A 17,918-nucleotide genomic window follows, 5' to 3' on the forward strand; every position below is an offset into this window, starting at 1 on the left:
TTAACCATGGTGTTCCACAGGGCTCTGTGCTCGGCCCAATTTTATTCTCATTATATATGCTTCCACTAGGAAACATTATCAGGACACACTCGGTAAATTTCCACTGCTATGCGGATGACATCCAGTTATATTTGTCAATAAAACCTGAACAAAGTAATCAATTAACTAAACTTCTTCTCAAGGACATAAAAACCTGGATGACCTGCAATTTTCTCTTATTAAACTCAGACAAAAAACAGAGGTTATAATACTTGGCCCCAAACACCTTAGAGATGCATTATCTAATGATATACCTGCGCTAGACGACATTGCCCATGCTTCCAATGAAACAGTCAGGAACTTGGGAGTGATCTTCGATCCTGATTTATCCTTTAATATTCACTTAAAACAAATTTCTAGGACCGCTTTTTTCCACTTGCGTAATATTTCAAAAATTATGTCCTTTCACAAAAAGATGCAGAAAAACTAGTCCACGCCTTTGTTACATCGAGACTGGACTATTGTAATTCATTATTATCAGGCTCCAGCAGTAAGTCGTTAAAGACTCTACAGCTTGTCCAAAATGCCGCAGCACGTGTCCTGACGAGAACAAAGAGAAGAGAGCACATTTCTCCAATATTAGCATCGCTACACTGGCTTCCAGTTAAATCTAGAATAGAATTAAAAATTCTCCACCTCACCTTCAAGGCCCTTAATAATATAGCGCCTTTTTTCCTTAAAGAGCTGTTATTACTTTATAAACCCGTTAGAGCACTCCACTCCCAGAATTCAAGCCTACTTGTCGTCCCTAAATTCTCTAAAAGTAGAGTAGGAGCCAGAGCTTTTAGCCATCAAGCCCCTCGGCTGTGGAATAATCTACCACTTTCAGTTCGGGAGGCAGTCACCATCTTTTCGTTTAAAAGTAGGCTCAAAACCTTCCTTTTTGATAAAGCTTATAGTTAGAGCTAATTAGTGCGCCAGAACGTTACTTGTTCTATTTAATGACACATGACACACGGAGCTTCTCTTTCCAGCTTCTCCTTCCTCTTCTCCATCCCTATCCCCCTTCCCCGGAATCTCTTTGCTTTATCACCCGCAAATCCAGGGCCTCTGTGGCCGCACCATGGATTGCGGTTTGTGGATCGCGCACCGGGGGTCGCGGTGTTGGATCCTTGTGGCGGATTCTGAGTCATGTGGGCTGATCGTGGTGCTGGTGGCGGACCCTGTGTCGTGTTGGCATTGGGCACGGGCGGTGGACCAGGACCGCGGTGGTGGCTTGTGATGGGTCCTGGTGGGCGGCGGTGGGCGGTGACTGAGGACTGGAGTGGCTACTGGTCTGGATGGTGGATCGTGGTCTAGATGGTTGCTGAGCATGGACTGTGCTTGCAGCGGGACTGCTTGGCATGTCATGTTGGGGTTGTCCTTCGGGATGACTTTGATTATTGATGATGTTCTCCTGCACGTGGCATCTATTGCACTTCTGTCCGTCCTGGGAGAGGGATCCCTCACATGTGGCTCTCTCTGAGGTTTCTACATATTTTTACCCTGTTAAAAGGGTTTTTAGTAGTTTTTCCTTACTCTTGCTGAGGGTTAAGGACAGAGGATGTCACACCCTGTTAAAGCCCTATGAGATGAATTGTAATTTGTGAATATGGGCTATACAAATAAAATTTGATTGATTGATTTAATTTGTGAAACACTTTGTAACCTTGTTGGTTTTAGGGTTAGGGTAAGAATTGGGTTTAGGTTAGAGTTAGGGTAAGGATTTGAGTGAGGTTATAAGTGTGATGTTTAAGGTTGGGATGGAGCGTTAGGAAATGCATTTTGCCAAGGATCGTTCTCACTAAAATATATATAAAAACATGTGTGTATGTTTGTATGTGTTAGTGTGTGTATGCAGGCGAGCAGAAGGGGATTTATATTAACTGGGTTGTTTTATGACATTCGGATTCAGCTATAGCTGCTTATATTCATTAAAGTGCAAAAGACAGGAAATAAGAATTAGAACTGCTCATATAAGCCACAAATGCGTCAAAGGGAAACAACAGACCCTCTCACTTCTGCTACATCTGAAGGTCTTTATCATTTAATCTATCTCAGTATTTGCGACTTTTTCCCAGTCGCCATCCTTTCACGCTGATGTCCTTCTCTTCCAATCCTTCATCCCTCCATCTGTTAGTGGTTAGAAGAAACACGCTCCCTTCAGGGCCAGGAACCTGGAGTATTTCCTGTATTGCAAGAGAGTCTGGGGAGGGGGTGGGGGCAAGAAGGCAGGAGGAGGAACAGAGAGGCACTGAGCCTGAGGAGGAAACCCACACTGAGAAAGTGAAACAGACAGTGAGAGATGGGGGGGGGGAATGAGGGCCTCATGTGTATACATCTGGCTTTCATTATCCAGACAGAGAGGGTGATGGTGAGAGAGGAGACAGAGGGGCTATTATTTTTTTAACTTTAAGAGATTCAGTGTGATTTACCTATTTGTCTCTTCCATCCTTGTATCATTGTTCCTTTAGCTTTCTACCCAGTTCATTCATCCCTGAAAAATTACACCCTATAGTCTGTGCGGTACTTTGAAGGGAAACATTTAAATACACTCATTGTATACTCACCACGATGCCAATGGAGGGATGGGTGAAGTGTTTTGAGTTCACAAAACACTTCTGGAGTTTAAGGGGTAAACTTTGTTGCATGCGAATCCAATAAAATTGAAGTCAATTGCGACCTGCAATTAAGGTTAACACATGGTGTAATCAACACCGTTTTGAGCCGAATATGAATGTCGGGGCTTGCAGACACTTGACACCACACGAGCAGCATGGAGGCATTTCATGTTTTTTATGTTGTTTTATTATGTCTGAAGTGTACTTCGGATTCTGCTGCAACAAAATGTATCCCTTAAACTCTAGTGGCCAATGGTTGATGATTGGTTTTAAATTTTGGAGTGAATAACACCTTAAATATATCCCATCAACGCATTTTAGCAACCTCTGCTGGCTTCAGTAGTTGTTACAGGAACAATGGCGATAGTTGACATAGTCTAAAGAGGGAAAAATAACACATTGGTTTGAGGTTGTGGTCGACTGTTACGTCCCGCAAGCTCCCGCAGGAATTATTAAATAATCTTTCAGTTCACAGAAAACACCCTTCCTATGGCGGAAGGGGAAAAAGAAAAACACCAACCAACAACCAATACTATGACACAGCAAGCCCCTGCGGCACGTCAACACAGCCCGAATCCTCTCTACGTCCGCTCCCGAACTGCTGCCTCGCTAACTGGCACAGCTGGGGGTCTTTATTGGCCACACCCTGATGCCAGAGTGGCCGCAGCTGTGCCAGTGGAGTTGCTTCTGGAGCTCCCACCTGGAGTAGACGAGAGAGAGGGAGAGAGACAAAACACGGCCCGTAACATCGACAAATGATAAAAAAAACTTGAGGAGTGCATGCCTCAACATGTCTGCTGAGGTCTTTTAGAGGTAATGAAGAGAAGGAATGATGGCCACTAAAAAATATGTAATTTCAAGATATTTTTCTGAATTGATTAAGACGCAAATTTAAAGATGCTCTCAAAAGCTTTGTAACTGCTAGATTTAGTCAATTAAGAATGCCAGTTAGCCACTAATGGTTACTCCACCTTCTTCTGCACACTGTAAATGGTAAGTCATCTGCATTTACGTTTTGTGGTGCTTTTCTGCTCTTGATGACCACTCAAAGCATTTCATGCTTTTTCCATTGGCCAAATCACACCCACATTCATACAGTGCCTCTCTGTACAGCACATTTTTTTTTTTTTTTTTTTTTATATCACAAAGAGTGAGACATTTTAGGGCATTTTTCAGCACTCAGGGTGGGTCTTTAGAGTGGGTCCCCGGGCTCGGCTAGTGCTGGAGACTTTTTTCTCCCGTGTATTGTATTTTTCCCTAACCAAACGTGTGGGACATTTCTAGGCATTTCGAGCACTCAGGGTGGGCCTTTCGAGTGGGTCCCCGGGCTCGGCTGGTGCTAGAGATATTTTTCTACCATGTATTGTATTTTTCCCTAACAAACCATGTGGGACCATTTGTCACTCAAATCCACTCTGGGCTATTTGGGGTTCACAGTGCTCCCTTACTGCTCCCTCTGCTATTTGGATTAATTTGATACATTCAGATTAGCTAGGAATGAATACATTTGAAGACCAAAGTTTGAATATATATCTAATCTTGGTTCTTCCGGGGCATGTATCTCAACAGCCACAATCATTTAGCATTGAAGACCACAACAGTTTAGCATTGAAGACCACAACTTTGATTCTTGACTAATGTTTAGTCAAGAATCAAAGTAAAAAGAACCAGGGGGGATTGTAGAACCATCGGAGCCGACAAAGAGTGAATGTATAAATAAGACAAAACATTTGTGTTGCTCAATGTCAGCATAATTTCTCAAAATCCCAAGGCAATGTCAACCAACCTCTGTTTCTTTCCAGAGCCCCCTCCCCCCAAGGTTTATTTTCAGCTCTGATGAAGGTGAGGGAGAGCAAGAGAAGTCCAAGAACACCACAGCAGCGGCCCAGCCTTTATGAAACATTAGCACATTTTAGACTGAAAGTAGGCCACACTATCCACAGTATTATTGCTTCATATAGTAAAATGTCAGACTGTCCCATTGTGTCAAGTCTATCTGAAGATTCATCAAAACACATCCACACAGTCTCTCTGTATAGTGTGTGTAGGTAGTGTTTGTCATGTAGACTGTGGAGATGTATTTTGTATATGTAGGTCCACAGAGAAACACAAAGAAAGAAATTGTAAGCAGAGTTCAGAATTCTGACCATATTTGTCTTTTGAAACTTAATTTCCTTAAGCCTATAAAGTCTTCTCTGCATTTTGGTTCCTTTTTAAGAAAGAAAGAAAATAATTAATTTTATGAAAGTCTTACAATGTAGGCCTTAACACTTTCCTGCCCTGACAATGGCCAGTCCCTCTTTTTCTCCTGATGAATGGTTTCACCACAACAACCACTGGACTGGGTCACCATGACATGTGAGTGCCTGTCATCAGCTATGTGACTGGTTGTCCACGGGTCTAAATTCATTTATGGCTTTGGACTGCACCAATTGACAATATTTTCAGGGTTTATCTCATTTAAACTTTTATGCCTGGTCAGCTGACTGATGAAGGGCACTTTAACACATTCTAAATCTAAAATGGTCAACTAAGAAATGTTCAGACATCTTTTTGCAGAGACTATATGTTCCAACTTTGATATTCAAAAAAAGTGGCTATCAGAGTTTTGCATCAAATCAACCACTATTCTTTTCAGAAAGTTCTCTGCTGAAATTGAGTTGCCACATAGTTTTTTTTAGACTCAACCAGTGAGATGTGTTGCTCTTGTTCCCTCTAGAGGTCAGAATCTGTAGACACAAGCTCACTGATGTAACTTGATGGGCCTTTCTGTGAAACCGGTCAATTTGAATTGAAATTGGACTATTGAAACCTATATGATCCTCAATCTGCTAGGAAACTACAACTTTAGCAACAGTAAAAACTGTGTCTTGCATTTGATTGATTCCAGTGTGTGTGGTTCTCCTAGCCCAAACAACCTATACATTATTCTATTCTTGTAAGTGTAGAGGCATTGACATAATTAATATTTACACTCCTGATCAAAATCTTAAGACCAGTTAAAAAATGTCATGAATTTGCATTTTGCACTGTTGGATCTTAGGAAGGTTCTAAGTAGAGCTTCAAAGTGCAAAAAGAAGAAATGGGAACAAGAGCCCCAAAGTTGTGAGCAGGCAATTTATTGAAAACAACAATTTAACTCAAATAGGCTGTTCATCAGCTGATCAAAAGTTCAAGACCACAGCCTTTAAAAAACAAAATCTGTGCAAAAATTTGGATTCCATGTCATTTCCTGTAAAGTAATCACACTGTGAAGATCTCTTGATGGCAAAGGCAAACAAGCTCACCATCTTTGAACATGGTAGGATTGTTGAACTGCATAAACAAGGCCTCTCACAACGTGCCATCGCTGCTGAGGTTGAACGCAGTAAGACAGTCATTTTGCATTTCTTAAAAGATCCTCAGGGTTATGGAACCAAAAAATCAAGTGGTAGACCCAAAAAAGTCTCACCAGCGCTGAGCCGGAGGATCCGAATGGCTGTCCGTCAAGACACGGGACAAGGTTTTTTTTTTTTTTTAGCTGTGGTCTTAAACTTGTGATCAGCTGATGAACAGCCTACTTCAGTTAAATTGTTGTTTTCAATAAATTGCCTGCTCACAACTTTGGGGCTCTTGTTCCCATTTCTTCTTTTTGCATTTTGAAACTCTACTTAGAACCTTCCTAAGATTCAACAGTGCAAAATGCAAATTCATGACATTTTTTAACTGGTCTTAAGATTTTAGCCACCCACACTGGCTGTTTAGAAATGACATGTGCATATTGGTCTGAACTATATCACTATAGTTGATTAGAACTACTGCATTGTTTTGTTTTTTTGCATGTGGGCACAGAAGGATTTCTGGCATCAGCATTCACCCAGGTGGGACTGTAGCAGCATGTTCTGTTCAGTAATGTTTCATGTTTCATTCCTCAATCATGAATGATGCAGGACACATGTAGTTGTGAAATTGTATTTTCAGATTTTACAGTTTTTCTTACAAGATGACGGAAAGAGAAGTTCACCCAAAATCTGTGGCTATAAAAAACATTAACATTGATGATCTCAACAGTCGCCATCTATTATATTCTCAAATGTGGCTGAACCGATAGAATTATATGAAGGTGTTGATATAGTGAGCATTGTAAACATGAATGTGGCCTTATAACTGTAACTGTTATGCAAATGTTCCATACTACAGTTGGTGACATTACTATGACTTCTATACTCTGACTATGACTTAAAAAAAAACATACATTTCGAAGGGACTGTACACTTTACTCGTTGACATATACAGTTTAATTATTAGGCAATTTAATTCAATATTCATATCTGTGAAAACCTCATACACATACTGGTCAATTATTTTGACATGATGGAGGTGCCCTCCATTCTGTGGGTCCACTAATGCAATGACGAAGTTATTCCATGCCACAGTTGTAGCTCCCATTGCTACGGTAACAGCCATAACAGACATTTGGGGTCTGGGCCTTCATGCTTTAGTAAACTGGATAATTCATCACATGCGTGCTGTAGAATGAGACTGGTGTTGCAAAGGAATAAATTCACCCTCAAAAGTACTGGAGGTTGTCGCTACAGACTCATTACTTCAGTCCACAAGTCAGATACAGTAAGTGCAGCAGTTAACCACAGATAATTCTAAACTGGATATAGTAATACTGGATCACCTTAATATTAGTTATCTGAAATGGATCTTGCATCCTCACTTTACTCACCCTTCCCAATAGGATTATCATTTATTGGTATAGTACTCATGAACTGGTTATACATTTTAAATATACACAATTCAGGTAAACTGCAATGGTGTCAGTCCATACTGGTTGTACTGGTTCAACTCTTCTGACATGGTGGGGCAGCTTCAAGGTGGGTGGGGGAGGCAGGCGGAGTTAGACGGGAGAGGGACAGTTGACTCTGGGACGGTCCAATAGAAAACTTCCTGCCAACTGAGCTGCAACAATGAAAATGTAAAGAAACTGTCATATGTTACAAAGGATACAGATGATTTTATCCATCATATTGTATTTAATTCACTGAAGTGATGAAACATTAAAATTCGATTTCAAACGCCATCATTTACACCACATTAGCATAAATGTACTCTGATATCCTCCTCTGAACTTAACTTAATTGTCTTTGTGCAGGGATAAAATGAACACAGTTCAAATGTGTTTGAAAGGCAGGATAAAATAATATACAACTGCAGTGTCCTCACCTTTCTTCAATCCCCATCTCCTCCTGCTGATCTCCATCCACAGAGGCCTCTGTGTGATCACCAGAGCTTTCCTCCTCTTCAACCACATTGTGGCTCATTTTGCATTGACGAGGCCAGTGATGCGCCACACTTTCCAACTCACTGAGCTCAGTGGGCTCCACAACAATAGAGGGGAGACGCTCCCTCTTATACAGAAAGTCATCAGGGTAAGAACTGGAATCTGAGTCTTCATTTTTGTCGGCTTCTGGAAAGATCTGGACCAGGGAGATATATGATTTGTATTCATTTTCCTTAAAAAAAATCTAAAGTTATGCTAATTATTTATGTTATTCCAAACTTTTAAGAAGTTTAAAACCATCTGAGTTTACATAGATTGAGTGATGGAGTTATCAAGCTTCACAATGGATCAGCTAAGTACTGTTGCTCTTTCAAAATAAATTGGTTTCTAATATCTCAGGACAGGCCGTGTTGGAAATCCAATGTTTTTAGACAAATCCCTACAGGTACTTTCTGTAGAAAATTCCACAATTCCCAACACAAGGATGGACTTCCCCATCCACAGTGAGTTTACATGAACGATAACATTGTATATTTAGTATTAAGCATGTTTGAACAAAAAACACGATATACTGTGTACTAAAGATGTACTAATCTTTTTCAGAATTTAGAATAATTCTTTAGACATGCTTACAGCACGTTTATAAAATGTCTGTTATTGCAGTTTGCAAAGCATAGCCTCTTGCCTGTGTTGTCCAAAAACCAACTAGACACCAAGTCATTGGTTGATATGGATGAATGGATTGTTTTTCAGGACTATTCATGGCTACATGTAAATGGGAATATTAATTGTATAATAATTTAAATTTACCAGGCTAACAGCTTAATAGGTATGTTGTCTTTTTAAGAAAAAGTTCAAAAAAAATCATTCGATCACATGGTAGCCAAACATACAAACCAGAGTGACAGAGGGATCATTTCACTTGTAAACTTGCAGAAATCACTTAAATTGCTGCAATAACACATGTATCTAGTGATTTTGTCAAACAATTTTATAAAATCATAAATAGCAGAAGAGAGCAGAAGCTGTAAATGTCTTGAATGTAGTGCCTGCCTGTTCTAAACTGTTAACAACGGGTCTCTGGTTCACACACGTTCCATTGTCTGATACAGAAGCAGAAAAACATGTCAATGAATAAAAGCTTTACTTTGGATTCAGCGTCCTTAAAATACTATATATGTGATCACAGACATCAGAGAGGCAATCAGAGAAAGAAAGGGTAGGGCAAGCAGAATGTAAAGATGATGTGAGATCTTCATAAATATGTACATTTATTGTATTAAATCACCAAGCAACATTTACCGACTTTAGATTCAAGCTGTTATCAGTCAAACGAGTTTTTAGCTACATCCTCAACTTTGCACAGTCTAGTCAAGTTGTATGGTTCAGTCTAATCTACACACTAAAAATGCTGGTTTGAGGCTATAACCAAAATGGCGTTATTTGAACCCAGCATTTTTTAAGGGGGTGGTTTTCAATGAAATCATCTCTTTTATAATGATTAAAAAGTGACAAATACAAAAGTAAAAGGCTTATTGTAAAGAATGTAGAGTATATAAAGGTGCATGTATGTGTGTTTTATCATTTGTTTAGCAAACAACACGAACAAGAAAGTGAAGAACTATTGGATAGAGATAACACTATTAAAACTAATAAAAAATGTGGATCTGAAAACAAGTGATGCAATTTAATCAAGGGACACTAAGGAAGGCAAGTATGTCAGTTGTACCTGGTAGGCTCTGCTGCCTCTTCGCTCCATTGAACTGTCCTCCATCTGAGATTCTACTTGACTGAGAATGGTGCTCATACTGCAAAAAGCACAACACATTGTTTAATTAAGGTCAATTTGCCTGAAGCATTTACACTATCAAAGATCTGCATTTCATCAACACAGCACAATGCCTTCTTTGCCCCAAGTCTACAATGCAATGACCTTGACATCAACCTCACAGAGTTCCAATCACATTAACGAGGGTTTTAGTTTATTTAGACCAGTGATTCTCAAACTGTGTGGGGCAAGGAGGCATAACAGGTGGGGGAAACGTGAGGAAATGTGAGGTGGAACTAATATTATAGCCAAACTAATGTTTTGAAGTCCGGATCTCTTTTACGGCGGAGCAGTAAACAAATCGCTCTTTCGCTGTAGCCAGGGGTCGGCAAACCGCGGCTTCAGCCCCTCTGCAGTGGCTTCCTCTACAGTGTTGTGCATGTCGCGCATGTTTTTCGTGAACGGACAGTGCACACACTCAGGCCCGGGGCCAAGAGACAGTGTTCAAGAGACATTGTTCAAAAAACAAGTTGAAAAGAAATAACGATGAAGTCTATCTTCATCGTTATTCACAGTCAATGTGGAACAACATGAGGAGAGACCAGTGTGTATTTCATATTTGAAAACTCTATGAGACCTAACAAATTAAGAAGACACTTAGAAACATTACACCCCAGTCACATGCACGTGTTCTTTTTGGTTGAGCTTTATCATCTTAGTAACAAAGTGATATAATTGAATTTATTTTTTCTCTATTATTGAAAAGTACATACTGATGGAGGAATGTAGTGATACATGTCACCTTAAGTACTTCCATTAAGTTAAATTTAAGCAAATTTATGGCACTATTTTTTGAAAAATTGACAAATGTTACAATGTTTTTTAAAGGTTTTTATTTTTACATCAGAAATTCCTGAAACTAATGTGGATTTAATGTTCATGTGTATGTTATCTAAATACACATGTTAAATATGGCCCATTTTGTCATCATTTTGTTGGGGCAGGGGTGCTCCCGCATGCCACCCACTGGTGGGGCATGACAAATATTTGAGTTCCAAAGTGTGGCATGAGAGAAAAAGTTTGAGAGCCACTGATTTAGACACATGGAGTTGTGGTATTTTTCCGCCTGTTCTGGGTGTGTACATGAATGGTAGCCACAGAAATTGAACACTGCCATGTTGTCAGAACACAAACAGCCTTGACAGGGGCTTTGCTTTGGTTTGACTCAATGACAACCTCAGCGTATTTGTGTCAAATAAGGTTTATGATTTCAAACAGCTCAACTCACACCTTCCAAGACATCTGGCTAACATTTGGGGCTTTTCGTTATGAGAGTTTCAAATGCTAATCATTGCTCTATATTCATTGTATTTCATTTTATCGCATTCACATTGTTAAAAATTTAAAAGAAATTGGAGAGAATAGTAAAAATGTTTAGGGTTATTACATAATATATTGTGAGTTAAAACATATTCATTCAGATAGACTAAAACATACACAAATACCACCTGTTAACCTGATCACCAGTTAAACTGGAACAATTTTATCCTATAGTGTATATATAAGCTAAACAAGCAAATGTGGTCCAAACATTTAATTTAATTTAACTCATTTTCACAGACTGTGCTTTATCATAGGTTTCAGCGGGACAAAAATACTTGGGCTGTATTGAAAAATACTTCAGGGCTGAGGAGGGAGCTGGCAAAGTAAGATGTTATTTTCCTCTGAGTTAATCTGCAGGTAAGCACTTAATGAAATAACAGGCTTGAACAACAACTGACTTGTCAGCTGCAAAGATGGGGGAAGGGTGAGAAAAGGTGGAAAACAAAAAAGACAGCCTGACATATAGGGTTATAATTATTAAGTTGTATAATGGAGTGATTATCCTGTAATGTGACATTGACATTGCAAACATTTATGTTTTGTAACCAAGGCATGAGTTCATATTTCTAGTTATATGTGTATAAACACACACAGAGTATTTAAAATCTAGAGGGACAGAATATGTGAGTAAATGTCTCTAATCACAATGCTTTATTTCTGAATTTATATAGGCCTGAATAGAGACAGTGATGCTACTGTCATGAATTGTATATATGATTTCATTCCAGGCAGTTAATTTCCATTTCATGGTCCCAATAAATTTAGTCTCAGGTATGATCTTGTTGAATTTATGGTACCCTCTGATTTAAGAATATAACACAAAACACCATTTCTCACAGCTATGGTAGCATGGGCAGGTAGATACATCATGTTCTAAGTATTTAGAATGTTTTTGTCATGTATCTTACCTGTGTGAGGCAGGGATACAGCTCATCGTTACAGGTATTTAAAGGATTAAAATATTTTTGGGTTGAAATCAAGAAAGTATTTCCAATGTCTTCTTTTTACCGCTGACAAACTATTCCTATTTAAAGTTGGTCGCTCTGAATTGTCCGTCACTTTTTTTGACTTTTTCCTGACAGTGACACTTTCAAGCTGTCTTCCCTAAACCCGGCCCCTCCTTCCTCTTACCCTCCTCTTCCTTCATTTCCTCCAATGGCTTGCACACTGACGCACATAAACCAGCTTTACAAGCTGACAGGCTTTAGCGTCACGTTTAATTACAAGTAAAGCCTTGATGTAACATGTGAGTGTGCAGCAATACTGTGCCTCACATTGTTCTCCTGCTGATGGACTCATTCATCACATTGTTGGACATTATTTTACTTTATGATTAATGCAAGAGGCTTTTCCAATAAAACTGTCGTGGAAAGGATATTAACACGTCTTTAAGTTAGCATGTCTATATTTCCTTCTTTACTTGTTCAATAATATGAGGTGAACACAGAGGAGAGTTAATTAGTATAGTGTTCCTATAATATTACCTCAGATAAATTCATCCAGTTGTCACGTGAAGTTCCCCTGCTGAAGCTCGCCAAGTCAATTTAGAACCCGTAGGAGGTGCTAATGTATGTGGGGCTGGATTATTCTCCATGTACATTAAAAGGGACATATTATGCCCATTTCACCACAGTTGATATGGTTCCTTGGGGTCTTAATGAAATATCTGTAACATTTTTTGGTAAAAATACCACAAGGATAATCTAAAACAGCCCTCCTCAGATCGACCCGTTTTGAGGGCCCTGCCCCCCTCTCACCCCGCCCCCATCTCAGCCCACCCCCTTTCATCCCTCCCCCCTCTCATGGAGGTGTAGGACATAACGTTTTTACCTCCATTAATTAGCCTATGTGTTTGAATGTGTTCTCACTACAGAATGCATTCAACATCTATAGGGCAGAATATGGGCCTTTATGTCCAAGAGGAAAAGAGCAGTAAGTTTTGTTTTTTTTATGCATGAGATATCAGTCATTTCTGCAATACAAATATGACTGAGGAATAAAATACATAAATTACTCTTCCCTCTGTATTACTTTGCTAACTGCTCATCTTACACGTGTCAATTGTTGACATGTTACATATCAAACATTAAAGGCACACAACTGTTTCTATAAACTTTTATTGTCAGAAAGATTGCCACAGCTGCTCATCTTACACGTGTCAATTGTTGACATGTTACATATCAAACATTAAAGGCACACAACTGTTTCTATAAACTTTTATTGTCAGAAAGATTGCCACAGAGCTTTTTAATAATAGTTATTAAATGTAATGGCTGGGACAGAGGTAATAAATAGAAAAAATACCAAGTATAATAAAAACATTGATTACAAAAATACACTTTGTGCCATCAGTACCCAAACTGTAAACAAAGGAACAGTTTATATTTGTGTGTCACCTTTTATTCTCTAAATACAATGTAAACTTTGCTCAGCCGTTACAAGTATTCGGCGTACAGAAGCTTTGTGAGCTGGTGTTGAGGCCATCTGGGTTGGAGAATCAGCGTGGTCCTGCCATCCTGCTCGGTGCTCCAGATACGCAGTGTTCCCTGATGCTCACATAGCTGGCAATAACTTCCTGCTTGGCAGAGAGATCCTCAGGTTGAGATCTTCAGCACCTCATTCACATAAGGGGCCGGGTCCTGAAAAACCTTGTGAAAGATGAGGTCCAACAGGTTATCCACGTAATCTGTAATACAGATTTATTATTTTCTTTTTATAATTATATTATTCTATTTATCGTGAAGACGATAAATAAATGGTCTTTAAAGACCATTTAAAGACAGCAGTTAATTTATATGTTATTTATGTTTCACATACTATTTATACATTATTAGGGTTTTAAATAGAGCCTGTGAGAATCACGGAAGGCTGCATCTGCTTTCACCGGCTTTGCTGTGCACTCGCCCTTCTTATATATTACATCTGTCCCCCGCCGACACACAGGACACACCACAAACAGCTCCAGGGGGCAGTTTTCATAGACAATATATGTGGGTGTCTTATGAACAGGGTTGGAAGATTCTATTTTATTAGAAAGACAAATATTTCACCAAAAGGCTGCAACAGCTAAAAAAGTGTAGGATGGTAATCCATCTGATTATTAAAATGTTTAGATTAAATATTGAGTCACTCACGTCACATCTGCGGACTCAGTCAAGACTGTGATCGAGTCATCAGGATCATAGGTAGCATCCTGTGGCTCTCCGAAGTCCATATTGCAACAACTTGGGTTGTCCTCTCCCTCCTCCAAGCGAGGCCTCTTACAGCTGAGGTCCCAACACCGACATCAGTGCTGGGTCACAACAAATGAGATGCTGTTACAACTTTAACACGGAGACACAATCAATGACATGACGATGTAACTGAGGGTAAACCAACCTGTACTTTTGTAGTGAGGTCGCAGTGTTTTCATAGAAAGCTGCGTTCCATGTGTGCGCATCTTTGGTGGGTCCATCTGGCATGCTACGTGATGTAGCCTAGCACCGTGAACAGATGTGCTTGCCTGAACACCAAAAGCAGCAATGTTATTCATGTTTGTACTACTGTCATGCATACAAAGATACAAGGACACATTTTCCCTAACTAGGGCTGGTAATGAATAATCGTTCTAGTCCCGCACATTATGACAACAACATCCTCCGGTATCTTGAACGAGTGGCCGTAGCAGCAGCTGTAGCTGGAAGTTAGGTTTGTGAGTGTTGTGCTCTCCACGCTCTTCCCCCCCCCCCCCCCCCCTCGCTCGCGTGTCCTCCCGTTAGTACTGTGCAACTGATTTTTTTCCCACGGCAGCACTGGGCTGGAAGTTAGCTACAACCGGAGCTCATAGCAGCTGCTCCAAGCATCCATAGCTAACTTCAAGCTACAGCATCTACAACCGGAGCACGTAGCAGCTGCTCCAAGCATCCGTAGCTAACTTCAAGCAACAGCATCTACAACTGGAGCACGTAGCAGCTGCTCCAAGCATCCGTAGCTAACTTCAAGCTACAGCAGCTACAACCGGAGCTCGTAGCAGCTGCTCCAAGCATCCGTAGCTAACTTCAAGCTACAGCATCTACAACCGGAGCACGTAGCAGCTGCTCCAAGCATCCGTAGCTAACTTCAAGCTACAGCAGCTACAACCGGAGCTCGTAGCAGCTGCTCCAAGCATCCGTAGCTAACTTCTAGCTACAGCAGCTACAACCGGAGCTCGTAGCAGCTGCTCCAAGCTACAGCAGCTACTACCGACACTCATAGCAGCGATTACCGGGGTTCGTAGTAGCTGCTACGGCCCCTCGAGCTGAGGGGGGGAGAGAGAGCGTGGAGAGCACAACACTCACGAACCTGCCGTGCGATCACCGTGGACTCCGACGCCGTCTTCTCGCTAAGACTCGCCAGCCGTCCTCGATTAATTGTTCAATAACGTTATTAATAGTCGAACATGAAAACTCCTGTAAAGTCTCTCCCTATCCCCCACCACTACATACTAGCCCCCCCCCCACACACACACACACGGCACAACATGCTAACGGCACTAGCCTCCACACAAAATGTCTAAAAAGAAGCAAATACCACAATTATAAAAAAAAAATACTTACATTTCCCTCGTCTTCAGTATTGCGATGGAAAGATGGCACCGACCCCTCTTTCAATAACAACCTTTTTAGAGAATCCGTTGTTATATTGGCCCAGGTTGATAAAACAGACGGATTCAAAGTGGTGGCAGGAATGTTGCCATCATATATGAACGCAATCCATCACAATCTTGTATCTTCTGAATATGGAGTAACATGAAGACATTTGTGCAGCCGACCACTGAGCATCTCGGTTGTCGAATTCGATTCATGCTGCTAGTTAGCTTATCCAAGTGTTTCCAAGGCTTGCAAGAATTAAATGGCTGCCGGACACTGATAGACTGTCTAAAAAGTGGGTGGGTCCATCCATGGGTGGGTCGAGTGGTAGTGGGGGAGTGCATAGAGCTATGGGGGCATGGGCATGTTGCGACTATGACGTCTATTTCGGTCGTAATTCCATTGGACGCACTTTAGCACATAGTTTCTGAAATAGAGGAACCACAACAAATCGCGCAAGTTTTTGGGAAGGTAGACATGCCAGATACCCAAACTAATGTGTAGAAGCACTGCAAAAGTGGAATTTTCATAATATGTCCCCTTTAAATTTGCCTGACTTAGTTTGATAGATGATACATTTCCCAGTGTTCTATAACTGTCATCTGTCCCTTTATTTTTTAATAATTTTCACATACATCTTTTTAGGATTAATGGGGAATACCATTTATGTAATATTTTGTAAATTATACGCAATTACACTGTGTAACTTAATAATCTGAATACTATTGCGACATTGTCATAATGTAGACTAAATGATTACTAAATGATCCAGCATTTTATGAAGATAAAATGCAGATGGGCGGGTTTAAGGGCAGGATTTTCAAAGTGTTGGCTGAACATTGTCCATGCTAAATTATCCTTGAATGAAAAAAGTAAGAGAAATGTGGGCAATGGCATCAAGTCATGGGGTCATGAAAAAATAATTCATGAGGATTATCTACTGTAATGCAGTGGTTGTCATCAACTTGTCAATGCTCACCTCCAGGTCTGTAATTTGAAAAGGTTTTAGAGAAGCTGTGGCATTGGTAAAATGACACATCGGTTCTTAGGGATGTTTGATACACAAGCAACCTCAAGAGAAATAGGCACCCATCTTTTTGCTATGCTATTCAATCAAATTTGTTAAGTTTCTCAAGCTGTCACGTTCAAGAAAAAGGCCAGCATGACCATGATCTTTGGCCACATCATAATGTCTGTGCCAAATGTGAGCAGATACCATCAAGGGGCCTTGACCTTTGACCACCAAAATCAAATCAGTTCATCATTGAGTCCAAGTGAATGTTTGCACCAAATGTGACGAAACTCAAGGCACACTTGAGATATTGTGTCAATAGAATGGGACAGACAGACGGACGACAACCCCAAAACATAATGCCTCAGGCCACTAGCTATTGCCAGCACGGAGGCTTCAAATCATAAATCACTTTAATGTGGTTGTGAGGCCATTCAGTTTGAAACAAAAAGCAGTTTAAACAACTATGAAATTAAACTATTACAAGTTTAAGGCAGTGTGGTGTATTTCTAAAAAGAGACGTTCAATCGCAAAGTCTGAACAGAAGTTGAGCAGAAGAGAAAGAGAGTGAGTGGAAAAGAGCACAGACACAGATCTAAAGACACTTCTGCAGGAGATAAATGATGGATTGAAAGGGTGGATAAAAAGACAAACAGTTGACTTACAAAACCACTCAGTTTGGCAAGAAGATATTATCTCGGCTGCTGAAAAAAGATTGAGTGGGGGGTGGCAGATTAAATAGGGAGGATACGTGGTGTGACAAAGGGGAGAGGTGGTGAGACAAAAGAGATACAAAATAATTAAGGGATACAAAAAAAAAAAATGTCAGGTCAGTGGTTCATATTTGTCACAGGGGTAAGAAAAAACAGAAGAAAGGCAATCAAGGGCAGGTAAAAAAAAAAAGAGGAATTGTTTTAGAGCATGCAAGCACTTCTCTATAAGGTTTAACTGTTGTAGTAGAAAAAAGGGTAGTACTTTGAATAGAGGGAGTGGGTAGAGACTGAGATGAGAGTGAGATTCAAACACCAAAAAAGGTATTGAGTCAGCGCTAGAGAAACAGCAGGTTTGACAGATGTTGCACAACCATGGAAAGCCACAGGAAGAGAAGAACGAGGGCAGAGGACAGACAGACAAAGAGAGGAGGGATCTGACTTACAAAGACAAAACAGAAAGAGGAAAAACGTTAGAGGGAAAATTACATGTTGAAAGAGGATGTTTGCATAGAAACAACACAATCTTG

At 40.3% G+C, this 17,918-nt stretch overlaps 1 protein-coding gene and 1 long non-coding RNA gene across 5 annotated transcripts; both read right to left on the minus strand.

The window, feature by feature from the left end:
* Nucleotides 1–6,576: 6,576 nt before the first annotated feature.
* Nucleotides 6,577–12,158, minus strand: si:ch1073-303d10.1 (protein LBH-like). The gene is made up of 4 exons (XM_062405515.1): nt 11,968–12,158; nt 9,638–9,716; nt 7,851–8,104; nt 6,577–7,586 (listed from the first exon to the last, which is right to left on the minus strand). Exons 1-4 carry the CDS (start codon nt 11,991–11,993, stop codon nt 7,469–7,471), a joined length of 477 nt encoding a protein of 158 aa, XP_062261499.1. The 5' UTR covers nt 11,994–12,158; the 3' UTR covers nt 6,577–7,468.
* Nucleotides 12,159–13,061: 903 nt separating this feature from the next.
* Nucleotides 13,062–17,386, minus strand: LOC133969744 (uncharacterized). Of its 4 annotated transcripts, none has more exons than XR_009924241.1 (4): nt 15,634–17,386; nt 14,438–14,561; nt 14,194–14,351; nt 13,062–13,707 (listed from the first exon to the last, which is right to left on the minus strand). It is a non-coding gene; the product is annotated as an uncharacterized LOC133969744 (long non-coding RNA). The 4 variants fall into 4 exon arrangements; XR_009924242.1 differs by lacking the exon at nt 15,634–17,386 and adding an exon at nt 15,380–15,508; XR_009924240.1 differs by lacking the exon at nt 15,634–17,386 and adding an exon at nt 14,679–15,355.
* Nucleotides 17,387–17,918: the final 532 nt, after the last annotated feature.

The sequence above is a fragment of the Platichthys flesus genome, chromosome 15 (genome assembly GCF_949316205.1).
Source record: "Platichthys flesus chromosome 15, fPlaFle2.1, whole genome shotgun sequence".
Classification (NCBI taxonomy): Eukaryota; Metazoa; Chordata; class Actinopteri; order Pleuronectiformes; family Pleuronectidae; genus Platichthys; species Platichthys flesus.